The sequence below is a fragment of the Sinocyclocheilus anshuiensis genome, unplaced genomic scaffold (assembly GCF_001515605.1).
Source record: "Sinocyclocheilus anshuiensis isolate Anshui unplaced genomic scaffold, SAMN03320099.WGS_v1.1 scaffold963, whole genome shotgun sequence".
NCBI lineage: Eukaryota > Metazoa > Chordata > Actinopteri > Cypriniformes > Cyprinidae > Sinocyclocheilus > Sinocyclocheilus anshuiensis.
The window spans coordinates 71,182-87,791 of NW_015544183.1; the positions used below are offsets into that span (position 1 = coordinate 71,182).

The 16,610-nt window shown below is 37.3% G+C and overlaps 1 protein-coding gene across 1 annotated transcript in view; it reads right to left on the minus strand.

The window, feature by feature from the left end:
- Positions 1 to 16,610, minus strand: part of LOC107696377 (E3 ubiquitin-protein ligase UBR2-like) — a 55,983-nt gene that overhangs the window by 21,701 nt on the left and 17,672 nt on the right. The window contains exons 6-31 of the mRNA XM_016496677.1: positions 15,950 to 16,088; positions 15,781 to 15,843; positions 15,277 to 15,397; positions 14,461 to 14,568; positions 13,840 to 13,928; positions 10,301 to 10,399; positions 8,606 to 8,769; positions 8,401 to 8,500; positions 8,186 to 8,314; positions 7,908 to 8,091; positions 7,643 to 7,704; positions 7,451 to 7,561; positions 7,273 to 7,338; positions 5,498 to 5,620; positions 5,319 to 5,382; positions 5,063 to 5,187; positions 4,475 to 4,527; positions 4,292 to 4,394; positions 4,156 to 4,204; positions 3,384 to 3,538; positions 2,970 to 3,069; positions 2,784 to 2,893; positions 1,615 to 1,695; positions 1,350 to 1,531; positions 1,049 to 1,254; positions 869 to 962 (exon numbers count right to left, since the gene is read on the minus strand). Of these exons, the coding sequence (XP_016352163.1) occupies positions 869 to 962; positions 1,049 to 1,254; positions 1,350 to 1,531; positions 1,615 to 1,695; positions 2,784 to 2,893; positions 2,970 to 3,069; positions 3,384 to 3,538; positions 4,156 to 4,204; positions 4,292 to 4,394; positions 4,475 to 4,527; positions 5,063 to 5,187; positions 5,319 to 5,382; positions 5,498 to 5,620; positions 7,273 to 7,338; positions 7,451 to 7,561; positions 7,643 to 7,704; positions 7,908 to 8,091; positions 8,186 to 8,314; positions 8,401 to 8,500; positions 8,606 to 8,769; positions 10,301 to 10,399; positions 13,840 to 13,928; positions 14,461 to 14,568; positions 15,277 to 15,397; positions 15,781 to 15,843; positions 15,950 to 16,088 (2,880 nt within the window). The remainder of the gene's footprint in view (positions 1 to 868; positions 963 to 1,048; positions 1,255 to 1,349; positions 1,532 to 1,614; positions 1,696 to 2,783; positions 2,894 to 2,969; positions 3,070 to 3,383; positions 3,539 to 4,155; positions 4,205 to 4,291; positions 4,395 to 4,474; positions 4,528 to 5,062; positions 5,188 to 5,318; positions 5,383 to 5,497; positions 5,621 to 7,272; positions 7,339 to 7,450; positions 7,562 to 7,642; positions 7,705 to 7,907; positions 8,092 to 8,185; positions 8,315 to 8,400; positions 8,501 to 8,605; positions 8,770 to 10,300; positions 10,400 to 13,839; positions 13,929 to 14,460; positions 14,569 to 15,276; positions 15,398 to 15,780; positions 15,844 to 15,949; positions 16,089 to 16,610) is intronic.

Sequence of the window (16,610 nt, forward strand, 5' to 3'; positions counted from 1 at the left end):
TACCTGACTGTGATGCACACAATCCTCCTTGCCAAGAAAGTTCCATCCGTGTTATTCCTCTCTTGCCAATTGAAATGCGTAATCCACTCATTATTCCAGTTTCAAAAGTCCACTTGCTGTCACAGTGACGGATGACAAATGCGACTTTGCAGTTTTGCATTTTTTGTATCTCGAGTCAACTTGCATAATAATTTAAGACTGTTTGCCCATTTGGATTATAATAACGATTGCTCATCCAATGGCTGCTGACGTTAGCTTTACTTATTTGCTATCATCTCTGTGCTCTCTGAGCCGAGTCTGAGCAAAAATTTTAGATATAACAACAAGACGGTTCATTCATAATATTATTAAAAAAATAATCAATCATTGACACATCACTCATGAAGGTATCCATTATCAACGTGCGTGTGCATTAACTCCGCCCACCCTGCTTCTGATGACGTCGCTCGGGGTTTTTTTTTTTTTTCCACCTTATTTCAAATTACCGACTCACACTTTTCTCATCCCAATTTTACAAGTTGAAAGTTACAAAACAACACACGCATAGCGCTGACTGACTCTGATAACGGCTGGGTGTTCTCTGAGTCCGATCGACTCGGGGATTACACAAGTTACAAAACAACACACGCACATCGCTGACTGACTCTGATAACGGCCGGGTGTTCTCCGAGTCGGATTGACTCGGGTATTACACACAATGTTAAACAGACCCGGGACCCGAAGTAATAGATTGGGACCCGAACAGGACCCGGCTGACCATTTAAAATATAGCCCCGAACCCGTACGGATCCCGGGTCGGGTCTCGGGTCCTCCGTGTAGACCTCTAGTTCACGGTATCGTGTTTCTCATTTTTCATGATGATTCTTACCTCTGCCAGCAGTGAGAGTGCATGATGTGCCCACAGCTGCCTGTGTGTGTGCCGAAGGACAGGTCAGGGTGCATGAAGAGAGGGTCATACTTATCTGCAACACAAACACAATAGCATTCATTCAACCAAACATGCACTTGTATGGTACGACGACCCAAAGACACGCATATAAAGACATGCCTGGGTTGTGTGGAGGTCTCTTGCGGTTTTTGGACATGACAGTAGAGCGCTGGACAAAAGCAGCGAGCACCATGGCTTTGCCATCAGTCCTGATTTCCTGCTCCTCCTGACACAGGATACATGTCACCATCTGTCTCCTCTCACTGCCGCCTGCACGCCACCGCCGTGGACCCACACAGACCAGTGTACTATCACATGAACTGGGGCTATGAAGTAAAGAGAGGACAACAAATTAGAAGATAGCATCTGGAAACTAATGTATGATCCATGACATTTTCCAGTGTGATGTGTGTGTGTGTACCTGTGCTCCAGTGTGGAGGAGGTGGAGGGGTCGAGCTCCTCCAGACTCTGCTGGAACAACTCTTTGTTCTCGTTGATGAAGTGTCTTTGCATCTCTGACATCTGAGCCATGATCTTCTCTCTCCGGAGCCGCGCCATCTCTGCTTTCCTCTTCCGCTCTGCCTTATCTTTATCCCGCACCATCTACACATACACATACATCCAGTGAGACAACAATGCAACTTTAACAAGTCATAATGCAAGCATGTTACGCTTCCTATGCTTACCTCCTCCTGACTGTGCCCTGAGCTGTCACTGGGGGGCGCACTGGCCGTGCACACCCGTGTGGTCTTGATGTTGGTCACGGTCTTCAGATACACAAGTAATATGAAATATTAACATGTTTTTCATGTTGATATTCAAAATACATAAAAAAATATAAGAATTTCAATAAAAATAAAAATAGCTAAAACAAACAAACAAAAAACATAAAAGGAAATAAACAAAAACATGATAATCATATACATAAATATAAAATAATATAAATATATTTAACTAATAAATAATATTAAATATTTAATATTAAATAAAAAAATAAGTAACATTTTAAAATACCGAACAATTAAAATAAACTAAAGATCTAATAAATATATTTTTTTCTTTCCTTTTTTAACACCATGTCATGGCTATGTTCTGGCGAGAGCCAGGTTTAGTTATTCGAAATTAAAAATAAAGATGTTTAAGATTATTTTTTTCTAAAAAACTTGAAATAAATAAATAAAAATAAAGTAATAAATTAAACAATAAAACAATACAAACAAATGTTTTTTTTTGGCTTTTGCTGCCCTCTATTGGATAGCTGAGACATTTACACAAACATTCTAGTAGAGGTCTGCACAGGACTGTTTTTATAGTCCCACTCCCGCAAGGTTATAATCCACACCCACCCGCTCCCACGATATATTCACTTTGTTCACAGGCTGTCCGCTTAGAATAATTTTCTTCCCGACCCGACCGTTCCCGCTAAATTTAGATCTCGTTTCCAGAATCTCACATTTAAATTTCCGCTACTGAAAGAAAGAGAGATAGGCTAACAAATAAAAGTATAGTCTGCACAAAATTGTATTTGTTATTTTATTCATCTTGTCAAGACACAAAATTCGTTTAACATCTTGCTGTCAACACAGTAGGAAAAAAGTGTCACAGAGAAAATAAAAATGAAGGTTGTACAAAAATTGAGAGTGAGTAAAGCGCAGATATGCTGTTCTGAAAGGACATCGGGAACGGGATATTGTTAGACCGCCTGCTCCCGTTCAAATTACACCAGAGTTACCGACCGCTACAGCGTTTTATTTGGAAATTTAATCCCGCGTTGCAAGAAATCTGGTCGGGTCCCATGGTCCCCTCTACATTCTAGTGACAGGTGGCTTTGTTATGAGATTTGGATCAGCTTTACCTTGAGAATCCAGCGGATCATGTCCTTGTGCACCTCCAGATGAGGAGCATTCTGCAGGGTTTCCAATAAAGCCAAGATACTGGGAGTGTTAGCAGGAGCCTCACCTGGTCCTACAATGAAGAGATTTAATCAGCTCAAGAGGTGTGTGGTGGGTGTGTGTGTGTGTGTGACAAAAGAAAAACATACTGGAGATTTTGAGAATGAAGTTGAAGTTGGTATCATCATCTGCGCTGCCGATTAGATGTTGCTGTTCTTCCACCAGGCCCATGCCTATGAGATGCAGCACCTGCAGGACAAGTTCATACTGAGCTCTAACTTGAGTGTGTGGTAAGAACATGTCTAATATCATGGTAAAAGCAAATTTATAGCAAGATTATGTTCATGATAAAGTAACTGGAAATTAATTGACAATGATTTAAATATTAAATACCCATTTAGTAATAACTTTTTTTGAATAGTGATTTAAATACTTTTCAAGTGAACTGTACTTGAAAAGCATGTAATGGACAAGATGTAATGCTAATTATCTAAAAATCTATTATGTTTGCAATATGAGAGAGTGCTCCAGTCTCTCTCTCCCTCACACACACACAGGCATACCCTCTGAAGCATGGACTCAGACCAGTGTCCCCCGCTGGGCTCCATTGCCCACTGCAGCACAGCTCCCAGAATCCCCAGCAGCACGTCACACTGCAGCATGTTCACCAGGCTGGCAAACAGCGGACCGAACTGAGGCAGAACTGGTGGAGGCAGAACTATAACAAACACACATGAAAATCACTTTAAACATTGGCACGGTCATCACATAACACTAGGGCTGCACAATTAATCAAAATAAAATCAAAACATTATCAATTAGTAAAGGCTGCAATTTAATTAAATACATGTGTGAGCAGCTCATTGTCTGCTGGTGTTTGCAGCCTCTTGGTTCACAGTAAATGGAGGTCTGAGTCTGCGTCACTTATAGCATACATTAAAATGCTTATAAATTAATACTTGTAAGTGCTTATGAACAAAGGTGAAATAATTAGTATTATTAAACTGTGTAGCCTTAGAAACATAAGCACAGCAAACCTGGATTTCTTTTTTTCTTTTTAAATCAGAATCACAATTATCAGATATATTCAAAAATGTATTTTATTTTATGTATTTATTTTTTTTTGTGGTGCCCAAATTATATCACTGTATTCTCAATTTTAGTTGATAAAAAGTGATTCAGAGCTACAGGTAAAAATAATAAAAACAACCCATTTTAATGATGCAACGTTCTTTTCTGAGTGAAACGTTTGAATTGTTTGTCCACACCTAGTGTGTATGTGTGTGTGTGTATATATACAGTGTGTATATGATAGATAGATAGATAAAAAAGTACCTGAATCTTCCCCATTTTGCCTCTTTATCTTTCTCTGAGCCTCTTCAGCCTGAAGGACGACACGGGAGAAAACAAATTAACATGGATTTTCAACAGTTGTTCTTTGTGAGTTTCAATTTTGATCATGCAGCGTTACCTTAGACTGGTCAGCTCTGGAGTAATGGTAGAAGTAAAGGTTGAACATCTTGGCACACTCTGGCCTGAGTTTATAAAGTCCTCTACCAGTCACACCAGGCTTCCTATACAACACAATTCACACAGGATAACACACAGACCAGTTCAACTCTTTGGACCACACTCTTTTATTCAGGACACTCACTTAAACAAAGACACACTGTCGATGACCCTTTCCATGCCGGTTTCTTTATTCTCCTGTGTGAAGACAGAAGAGTGTGTAAAATTAATTGGCATAAAATACCACTAGGTGGCAGTCAAATACAAAAAAAATACATAAATAAATAAATACAAAATAAACTGTTCTGCTCATCTGTCCTGCTTTAATCAACAGGAACTTTGGAACAAGATACAATCTTATTAAATTTATAAATGCATCACACTTATTTTCTGACTATCGTGTATTTGTAAGTTGTTAAGTCAGCACAGTGCTCTATTGTAAAGCTATTCTCTGCTTAATAAAGACCATGATTAGGGATGGGAATTGTACAGAATTGAATAATGGTTCCTTGATGGCAGTGTTTTTAAAGCAAATGTTATCAGAAATGAATTGCTTTATGCAATTAATGGAATAAGCCGGTTAATACCACTCACATTTTTACAATGTTGTTGCATCTAGAAACTTGCCTATTTCACCTGTATTTGCGTAATGTTTTTTTTTTGTGAGATATCAAAGCCAACGTAATTACTTATGATCTTTTTGGTAAAGGTGAAGCAGTGACGGTTGACTTACATTCTCAGACAGGGCTTTGACCAGCTCACTGTGGGCCATAGGTCGAATGCATAGCTGGTGAACGATCTCTCGCCTTGTCTCATCAGAGCTCTCCACCTGACCAACACCTGCTGTGTATCGCTCCCCTACAGGAAAAAGCAAAAACAAGCAAAGCATGAAAGACATTTTGTTTTTTTGTTTTTACTTTCTACGGTGTCTAATAAGCTTAATACACCTGGTATAACAACACTCAACATGTTGAGAAAAGATCACTCACCCACAATCATAATGACCAGATGCAGCATCTCCTCAATTAGTGTGTTATTCTGCTGAAGCACATCCTGAGAGACAGTGAGAGAAACACACATCACTGGAAATAGAAATGAGTGCAACCAGAGAGAAATCAAGCAAAAAGAAAAGAAATGGGGACAAAAAGTGGTTTGGAGGTAGGCAGACCTTGTTAGCATTCTCTCTGCTGTATCTCTTTCTGCAGTCTGCTGAGCTGAAGATATGATAGAGCTCAAAACGGCTCAACATGATCATCAGGAAGTGGTTTGGATCCATCATAGAAGCTCCAGCCTAGATACAAAAACAGTATGCATAAGAACTTATACTTAGCATAGAGAAAATGAATCACATTGTGCTAAAAGGTTTATTGTACATTGCTTTCATGATAAATAAGGATACTTTCCTGCCAAACTGTCATTGCTGCAATGCATCCATATGTTTGATATTCTCCACAGATTCTTGTTTCTCTACAATCACGACGATTTTAATTAGGGCTGTCGCGGTAATTTTGAGTGGCTCAATAGCGCGGTATGCGGTATATATATATATATAAAATCTGTGTGTGTATGTTACAATATAACGAGGTCATATTCAGAAACCAATGAAATCGAAACCAAATAGCGTTGAAACAGGAAGTGACGTAAACAGAAGAGAATGACAAAAAGTGACGTAAACAGAAGAGAATGACAAAATAACGATCCACATAACAGAACATAAACCTGGTGTGCCACAAGGTGGCGGCAAGGGTCTGTCTTTGAGTGTGTCTTTAAACCGTTCGTTCAACTACACGTTCAAAAACGCTAATTCATTCAAAGAGAGACATAATGAAAAATGCTGTTGAAATCATTTTAACTGAGCGCCACGTTAGAAGGCTCAGCTGACCAATGCGTCGATGCTAAGACAGAGATTTGGCTTTCCTTGGACAAGACTACCTATTTTCACAGATATATATGACTCGCATGTGATCGCACATGCTCAGTATCTACGGAGCCTTAGTACAAATCAGCATGGTACACATTATGTTATCATTACTAACTTATTTAATATTCAGTAGACATACACGAAGTGTAAAACGAGAAGGGCATAACCCTATGAAAAAAAAAAACACGCAAAAAACGCGGTTGCTGCGGTTCTTGCTCTCCTCTGCGGTTTGCTCGTCAATAGTGCGATATTGCGGTTATCGCGATAGCCCTAATTTTAATAATATCAGTTAACGGATGACATATTTTGTGTGTATATATATATATATATATATATGTCAAATTGTCATTGTGTGTATAACTATTAACATTCTTATTCCAATAATTGTATATAGCAATTAATTTCTGACAAAATTTGATTTAAAACCACTGCCGTTAAAGAACCATCATTAAATTCTGTACAATTCCTGTATTAAGCAGAGAATAGCTTTATCTCTGTGCTGACTTAACTTACATATATACAAACCACGATAGTCAGAAAAAGTTTGCCATATTTTCAAATATAAAAAAAGGATTGATCTTGTCCAGAAGGTTATTTTTGAATTTGACTGCCATATTAACTAGAAAAATGCATATTGACGATAGACATTTCAATGGCTTAGGGCGGGAAAAAAAAAAAAAAAAAAACTCAATTAATCAGGTTTTCCCATCACTGTGGATTATTTTCCACATAATGTTAATGAGAATACTGGTACAGAAAATGGTGATGAATTGATTAAAACTTTAGGACCTTTTTAAAAATATATTTTAGGCCAATTTTAGGACTTTTTGTATTGTGAAATTTATAGCACATTACATTGAAGCACAAATATTTTCATGGTTTAAAATGAATTTAATCCCCCTATTTTAAACTCTAATTGATTCCTTCATGGAAAATCAAAAAAAAAAAAGTTTGTTTTAATCTTTGGAATTAAATACTTTTTGGATAATAATTTTGGAATGAAATATCTTCACACTACTGACCTGAAGCATGATGAGGTCTTTATCGAACATCTCCACTCTACACTTCACATTGTGATAATAATAGATCTGCAAAAACAATTCAAGAAAAAGCACCAATTTTTTATGAAAAGGCATTAACACGAACAATCACGCTCTTAAAGATCTTGAGTATTAGAACGAAACACATTTAGAAGCTTGCCTGATTGACCAAAGAGAAGCCATTTCTTCTCCACATCCCAGCATGCACCTGGGCACAGAGTATAAGGCAACGGAGCGGGTGCTCGATCAACATGGGTGGACTCAGTTCACTCTGTGGAAGACAAAAGAGGCCTCAGAAATTGCCAAGATGGTTTTTGCAACAATTCTCATGAACCAAAACCAATAAACTTACCAGCGGCAGCTGCTCAGGGAATCGATAGGCAACCTCAGTTTTACTCAGCAGAGCATGTAAACCTAACAGGAAGAGAGAGAGTCGAGGTTCAGTAGATATGTGGTGTGGTTACCACCATCAACCACTGCAATTTCAAGAGTGACTCCTATATTCCATACACACATTCGATAACTCAAAGAACTCTCCGGATTTATTCTCAAAACTTCGCAGCATGTATATGGCCTTACTGCAAAACGGACTATGTGTGAAGCCATGTTCGACTGACCTGCTAAAAGCCGGGACACAGGCAGGTGTATGCTGACTTTCTCCTGAGAGACGCAGTAGCGGATGGTGTCAACAGAGTGGCCGCACATGCAGAGGGTTATGGGCTGCTCCCCATCTGTGAAACCACTGTGGCAGTGAGTCAGCGCACTCAGGCACTTCTTATAGGCTTCGATCAGCACTCGCTCCTGTGCATGTGCCAAATAATAGAATAATAGACTTGTATCAAGGCCCCATGGTGGATTATGGATACTAAAGTGACTGTGTCTAACATGCACTTACATCACTGGCACACCATTCCTGCATCATAGAGATGATATGAGTGAGCTTCATCTGTAAGGTGAACGCTGCCTCCCATTCTGGCTCCATCTCTATGTGCTGCCCCACCTGACGCACTACTGGGTCCATTCCCTGCAAAGAGGACACACACAGCTGTTTTACTGCTCAATTTCAATTACCACTGACACGCAATCTTAAAATCACATTGGCATAGTCACCTGCATGCATTTTAGCAACTCCAAGAAAGCATCAAACCCTTCAAGATACTTCTCCCTGAGTTGGTCGGTCCACTCTGTTGGACGGCTTATCAGGACATACCTGCATCCAAGAGAAACTCATCATTACACGCATCTCAAGAATTGGGAATTTTACACACACAAATATAACTGTATATGAAATGGGCAGACACGCTCAGTATCTTACTTGAGGTCTCCTATAAGGCTCTGGACCCGGCGGAATTTGAAGGCTTGTTGTGCGGTGTAGCGTTCAAACTGAAAGTGGCCCTGCAGGTCTCGGTGTCTGAGGTGGTCCATGAATGTGCGGATGATGGTGGTCATCAGGTTCTCTTCTGTGATCAACATCCGAGCCTGGAAAATTAAATACACCATTGCCACATCTGGCAGACCGCTGGAGGTTTGGGTCGTAAGCTGTTTTTCTATATGCGAAATTCACTTTTATTGAGAGGAGAAGATGAGACAGAAGAGAACAAAGTCAAAGGCAAGGGAAAGGAAGGAGGAAAGAGAAGAGAAAGCAGATGTGGAAGTGCAGAAGAAAATGAAAGAGTGGGAGGGAAGTGGAAAAGCGAAGAGGAAATACATTTTTGGTTTTTGACTAAACTAAATAATTTACTGATAGGGAGACGTTTAATTAGTACTTCTCCAATTTCAAATTCTAGAATAATTAAAATAAAAAAAAATCTAATAAAAGAGCTTGTAAACTATGTTAAGTAACTTTACATTTACCTCAAGAAAGCCATTCAATGTCCATATCTCATTCGTCAGCTAGAAAAAAACATAATTTGAGTATTTTGCTAAATATATGCACTATTTTACAAATTCAATTTATTCTTTACCTGTTAGTGATGTCTCATTTATTGTGTTTGAATACATTTTTCATGAAAACTTAAACTTAAATATCTGTATTTCAACAACAACATAATTATACCATTACATAATTAAATTATTAAAAATTTGACAAGTTATGCGCAACTTAAATATTTACAATCCATATTTACAAATTTTTTTGCACTGATTACTAAATACATTTGATTAATTATTAATTGATTATTATCAGGGCTGTCAATCAATTAAAAAACTTTAAGTAATTAATTCAACAATGTTTTGATTCATTAATCTAATTAATCGCATATTAATCACACATCAAATTTGGCTGAGAAATTACCCATAAAAGATTATTTAAAGCCATAGTTGTGTTACATGAGAAAATTATGAAATAGATATTACAAAAAGTAGCTTTAGAAATATATTTTTTTACCTTTTCTTTTTTTCTTTTTTCATTTTTCTTTTTTAATTAGTTTTTTATTAATATGTATTTTTATTAATTTGTAAATATTTTTTTTAATGAAATGATACAACAACAAACTAATATTTATATCAAAAATATTTTAAATCACTATAGTTTTCCATAACTAATTCATTGAATTAACACAAACTGAAAGCACTAATTATACTATTTTAAATTTCTGGCTAAATAAAAACTTTACTTTCAGTTTCGATAAAAAAATTAAATTCAGTGCATTACTAGTAAAGAGGAAAGAGGAAGGAACAATTTTAAAATGAAATAGGAAAGATGGAAAGGGAAGAGAAAGAGTGAAAAGAAAAAAGGAAAGAGGAAAAGTAAATGGAAGAAGAGACCAAAAACCCAAAACGACAAGCCTCTTCCTCATGGCAGGCCGTCTCTCTTTGCATGTACTCACCAGAGAGGGCACGGTGAACATTTGCACAGAAAGATAAGTGACGGAGAACTCCCTGTCGTGGTCGTCTTTCACGTAGTCGCTCTGCAAGCACTCATAGTTCTGCAGGCAGTGGTGAAGGGGGCGGAGGAGAGGAGAAAGAGGCAGAAGAGAGAGGAGAGGTGTGTGGGACTGGCGGTACTCACCACAGTGGGGGCGGTGAAGAGCTGCACTGACAGAGAGGTCACTGACACTACACGCTCATGATCGTCCTCCATAAAATCTGTCTGGAGGCACCGGTAATTCTAAGGGAAGGGGGCAGATTCACCTTCCGGGTCAGAGGTCAGGGGCCATCTGCAGTTACGTCCCCCGACTCGGTTCTATGTCAGGCACATGCAGCCTTTAGTTGCACCATGGCACTGGGGCAAGTGTGGAGCCGGGGGACTCGAGCTAACGCTAAACTTTAAATACTATATTTATAGTAGACTTTCTAGAGTTGTTTAAGCTAAGGTACAAATCTGTCAGCCACACCTGTGCCAGGGCCCTATGATTTCCGCAATGTGGAAAACAGAATTGTGGAAACAAATTTACAGTATAATGAAGTTACAGTTTGTCTGTGCATATTAAAAAAAGACAAAAAGACTGCTACTTAAATATGAAGTCTGAATGCTCTGGACGTCTGCGATTGAGTGATGCTGTTTCGTCTACTACATCATCTTAAGCACGAGCAATGCTTGTGGTCTTTTCAGCCTCTGTGGTCTAAATATATAAGGACATGAACACATGAACTTCATCTCCAGCTCTGCTCTGAGAGTCGCTTCACCAGCATTTCCCAATTTAATTTGATAAAGCTATCGTCACACACACAGAAACTCAAAAGGTTTCACGATAACCCACCTAAATAAAAGTTGGGTTTAATTTTAAGTAATTGTGAGAGCAATATATTACTATTGTACAGTATAATGTACTTATCAAAATAATAATAATAACAATAATAATAATAAATTTAATTTATTTAAGGAATATCGGACCATTTTTTTCATGTTTTAATTTTAAGAAGTAAACCTCTGTTGTGCAGCAATTCGTTTGAAAAAAAAAATAAAATAAAGGAATTGTTCAATTTTAATTTGATTACATTTTAAAATATTAATTAAACTTAATGTGTTATGCCATCAGTTGATTACCACTATTTTTTGATAATAAATTTGATAATAAATAATTACATTTAAAATCAAGAAAATATTAATACAGACAACACAGGATTTCTGAACAAAATTAAACATTTTATAGGAACATATTATTGTAAAAATGTTAAAGGGATACTCCACCCCAAAATGAAAATTTTGTCATTAAATCACTTACCCCCATGTCATTCCAAACCCGTAAAAGCTTCGTTCGTCTTCGGAACACAATTTAAGATATTTTGGATGAAAACCGGGTGGCTTGTGACTGTCCCATTGACTGCCAAGTAAATAACACTGTCAAGGTCCAGAAAAATATGACAGTGTTATTTACATCCAAAATATCTTAAATTGTGTTCCGAAGACGAACTAAGCTTTTACGGGTTTGGAACAACATGGGGGTAAGTGATTAATGACAAAATTTTCATAATTTGAGTAACCCTTTAATAAATTATTTAAATTGTTAAATATTTATTAATTCAACTGATTAGAATAAATTTGGGAACAAATAAAACATTTCATATGTCCATAATTTTATTTTTGTTACATTTTTTATAAATTGTATACATGATTTCAATTAGAAAAATTAAATGGACAAATCTGAGAAAAAAAAGAAGAGATTTCACAGGGCCCTACACCAGAGTGCACACAGAGAGAGAGATTTCCTGCTGTCACAGCACGACTGGTTCAGTCGGAGGACTGCAGCGGGCAGCGAATCAAAGACAGCAAGAGCAGCTCCGCTAAGTCATAGCATCTCTCTCTATTACACATGCTCTCTCTCTGAGACGATACCCCTCACTGAACAGGGAATGACTGCTCAAACTCTCTTATCCTCACACATCAGCTGAATCAAACGGAGTGTGAAGTGAAAGTGAACTGGATGTTCTAGTAAGAATACAGACTTGGCATATTCTAGACATGCTTGTGGAAACTGACATCAATTCTGTCTCTCGGGATGCTGCAGTAAGTTTTCGAAAATGTATGCAGTTTAATGTTTATTCTTAAGTGATGCCTTGCACTATAATGGAAGCTTGTTTCTGCCATTGAATAAAAAAAAAAAAAAAAAAAAAAAAAAAAAAGTCCTCTGCAACTTTTTCTAACAATTCTGACTTTTTTCTACAGATTGTGAGTTTACATAATATAGATAATATAGAGATATCAATTGACAGAGCGATAAACACGCAATTGTGAGTTATAAAGTCAGAATTGCATGATCTAAACTCACAATTGCGAGTAAAGTTATAATTTCAGAACTGCGAGATATAAATGTACAAAAGTAACTTTTTTCCTCAGAATTGGATTTTATAACATATAATTGCGAGTTATATCTTACAATTCTGAGAAAAAAGTCAGAATTACGAGATATAAACTCAACCACCAGAAAAAAAGTCAGAATTGCGAGTTTATATCTCACAAATTAGAACTCACAATTACGAAGTTTTATCTTGCAATTGTGGGGGGAAAAAAAATCAGAATTGTGAGATATAAACTCGTAATTGCAAGGTGCAAACTTGGAATAGCGAGAAAAAAAACACAGAATGCTGAGTTTATATCGCAATTCTGACTTTTTTCCTCAGAATTGGATTTTATAACATACAATTGCGAGTTATATCTTACAATTCTGAGAAAAAAGTCAGAATTATGAGATATAAACTCGTAATTGCAAGATGCAAACTTGGAATAGCGAGAAAAAAAAGACAGAATGCTGAGTTTATATCGCAATTCTGACTTTTTTTCCTCAGAATTGTGAGAAAAATAAAGTAAGAATTGTGAGATATAAATTCAGAATTGTGAAAAAAAGTCAGAACTGTCAGATAAAAAGTCACAATTACATTTTTTTTTTATACCGTGGTGGAAACAGGCTTCTGTAGAATATAGACGTTCAGTGCAAGAGCATTAACATAATTTGGAAAATATTCTCTGTGGTAAATGACGACATGACAAATTCTAACTTGTAACTTGGACCCAGAACATTTAACATGTCAAACCCACTTGTACTTTGTCCAGTCAATGAATCTAAAAACAACATTTAAAAGGTTAGTTCACACAAAAATGAAAAATCTAAAATCATTTACTCATCCTAAATCAATGAGGTTTGTTCTTGTGTGTCAAGCAAGCAAGTAGAGTTGAGCTTCGGTTTATCTTATTCATGTTCTCCATGTAGGTGTTTGTCTCTTCAGAAGACTTGGATTAAACCACTCAATGCATATATGGATTACTTTTACAATGTCTTTATGATGTAGAACGAATATCTTGCTGGTTTGGAACGACATAAGGATGAGTAATTGATGACAGTTTTTTTCATTTTTGGTTGAACTATCCCTGTAATGTACAGGTTGTCATGGAGTCCCAGAAAGCCTGACTTTCAAAAATGTTGCTCTGTGCTATAAAGACGATATGAGAGTAAAGCCAGAGCCAATGCGTTTCCTAAACCCATTCCTCAGTAATCATGACAATGCAAACTCCGGTGGGTGCATGTGCCAAATTTTCTCCACTTTTTGGGGCTTCATGGGGTTTAATGCAAATCAATATAAAGACTGTGCCATTGCAAATGGAACTCTTACCTTTGCAAACTGGATGGCAAAAAGTTTTTTGTATTTTGAATCCATGAGTAAGCTGCTCATAAAGAGCTGGTGGTAAACATTTCTCGCTCCTGCAGGAAACACAAGATTAAATACATCATTAGTGTAAACTGGGTGAATCTCACAAAACCCGTCAAGTACATGCCCCAGTCATATTTCACCCCAAAAACAAAAGAAACAAACAGAAAAGTATGGTTAGTTCATTTTAAACTGTCCTTGTTATAGTGTAATTATACAATTAAGTACTGAGCAATATTAATTAACAACATGTACTTTCTACAGGGTCAGTTGCTTTAATTACGTAGAGTTTACAGTTACTATTACTATAGTAAGTATATGTAGCGTGTAACAAGAACACTGTAAAATATGATTACCAATTTTGTTTTATTTGTAAATGACAATTAATTACATCCTCATTACTGTAGTGCAAAAAAAACTGATTTATATTAATATAATTATCTTGCTAATTTAAACTATTGTATAATAGGATTGTTTAATAATGAGAATGGCACTCAACTGAGAATAATGGCAATAAAAACTTAAAACATACAGACACATTACAGTAATGAGACTTTGAAGGGAAATCAGTCTTGCTTCATTCACCTTTCCACATCTTGGAGTCACAGAGCATGAGCGTGTCCACCAGAGAAGAGTTCTCTCCCTCTGGTCCTCGCTGCAGACCCACTTGACACAGGATCCTCCTCAGAGCATCTGTTGGGGACAGCAATAAACTCAGGCACTGATTCATTACAGCGGTCTAACACAGAGCGCACTGCTAGATTAAAACGGTCATGACACAAGAAATCAAATTTGTCTTGATCTTTTGACATATAAGAGGTCTTTGTACCATTAAATCATTCAGCAAGTTTCATAGCTTAAAATGTCCTCAAATAGCATTTATTCAATCAAGTTCAAAAAACGGCTCGTTTGGATATTGGTGGATTTGTGATTTCACACAAGCACACACATTTGCATAAGACTGCCTCAAGAGAAAGACACCGTCACACCATAGGCATTCACTCGCCTAGGAAACATTAAAATAATGTGGCAAAAAATCCAGGGCTTTGCAGAAGATAAAACAGAAACTGAATAATAATACTTTTCCTGAAGAGCTTGAAAGGAAAGAATACAAAGGAAAAAAGAGAGGGAGCGAGAGAGAAAGGGACACAAATGCAGAGACTGACCTGAGTATCTGATGATTTTGCCTAGCCAGGTGAGAGCTTTGAGTGCAAAACACTGATGAGCCACTACAGAGGAGTGCATGACTTGAACCCGCAGGGGTTTCGTCTGCCGACTTGTGTTCCTCTGCAAAACATGTGTCCAAACATATTCACAAACAAATGACATTTACATAGGAAAGAATACAAAGGAAAAAAGAGAGGGAGCGAGAGAGAAAGGGACACAAATGCAGAGACTGACCTGAGTATCTGATGATTTGGCCGAGCCAGGTGAGAGCTTTGAGTGCAAAACACTGATGAGCCACTACAGAGGAGTGCATGACTTGAACCCGCAGGGGTTTCGTCTGCCGACTTGTGTTCCTCTGCAAAACATGTGTCCAAACATATTCACAAACAAATGACATTTACATTAACACTTTAATGATGCTTTAATTTCTACAAAGTTGCCCCCGCAATGCTAAATTGTTGTGAATGGTTGCCAAGGTGTTGCTATGAAGTACTATGTCCCTCCTTCAATGTCAGTCTATGAGATTTTTTTTTTTTTCACTCTTTTTATCGTCTGACATGAAAATCTTCTTTTGCCTGTTGCTGAAACTGCTATATGCAAATTGGGGAGCATTTATCCATAAAACTTAAATAAATGTCCTACTTAACCAAACCTTTCAGGAAAAAAAAAGAGCAAAAAACCCAATTGCTTTACACATCCGAGGAAAACGGATGGGATTTGTGACTGTTTAGAACTTACCACAATAACAGATTTGGCCTGCTCACAAAACTGGAAGTCCCCAAAGCGAACAGACTTCCTACCCTGAATACAGTGAACAGAAGTAATCAATGAACAAAAGCAAGAACATGCTGTGCTTAACCTCAAGCCTGAATCATGGCACTGTGGAACTAACAGCAGGTCAACTTACATCTCTGTCCACGATGGTGGCGAAACTGACGGCCTCTTTCTGAGTGCAGTTAACTGCTTTCTGTAGTGTATAGATGACCTGCTCGTACGTGTGGACCTCATCGTTGAACAGCATGCAGTAGTACGTGTCTCCACGCACCCTTGAGAAAAAAAAAATAAGCAAGTTACATTTCTCCCAATATGCTAACATGCAGTAACCAAACGCGACTGCATGCATGACGGATGATCCTGAGGTAGGGCTGTGCGATATTGAAGAAAAATGCGATATGCGATACCTTGTTAAAAATGCGATATTCGATATGCGATACGATATTGCTTAAAGTGTGCAAAATCAATTTCAATTATATTTTAAAATATTTAAAAATGAAAATTATATAACCAATTTGTTTCACATTCTTTCTTGGAAAAGAAAGAATCACTATAACTTCTGAAAGTGACCAGCAGTGTTTTAGAATTACATGAAAAGTAATTTTATATCATTGTAACTTTGCTTTCCACACACTTTAAAGGGGTCATATGATGCGATTTCAAGTTTTCCTTTCTCTTTGGAGTGTTACAAGCTGATTGTGCATAGATAAGATCCCTGAAGTTGCAAAGACTAAAGTCTCAAAACCAAAGAGATATACTTTATCAAAGTTAAGACTCTGCCACGCCCCCCTAAA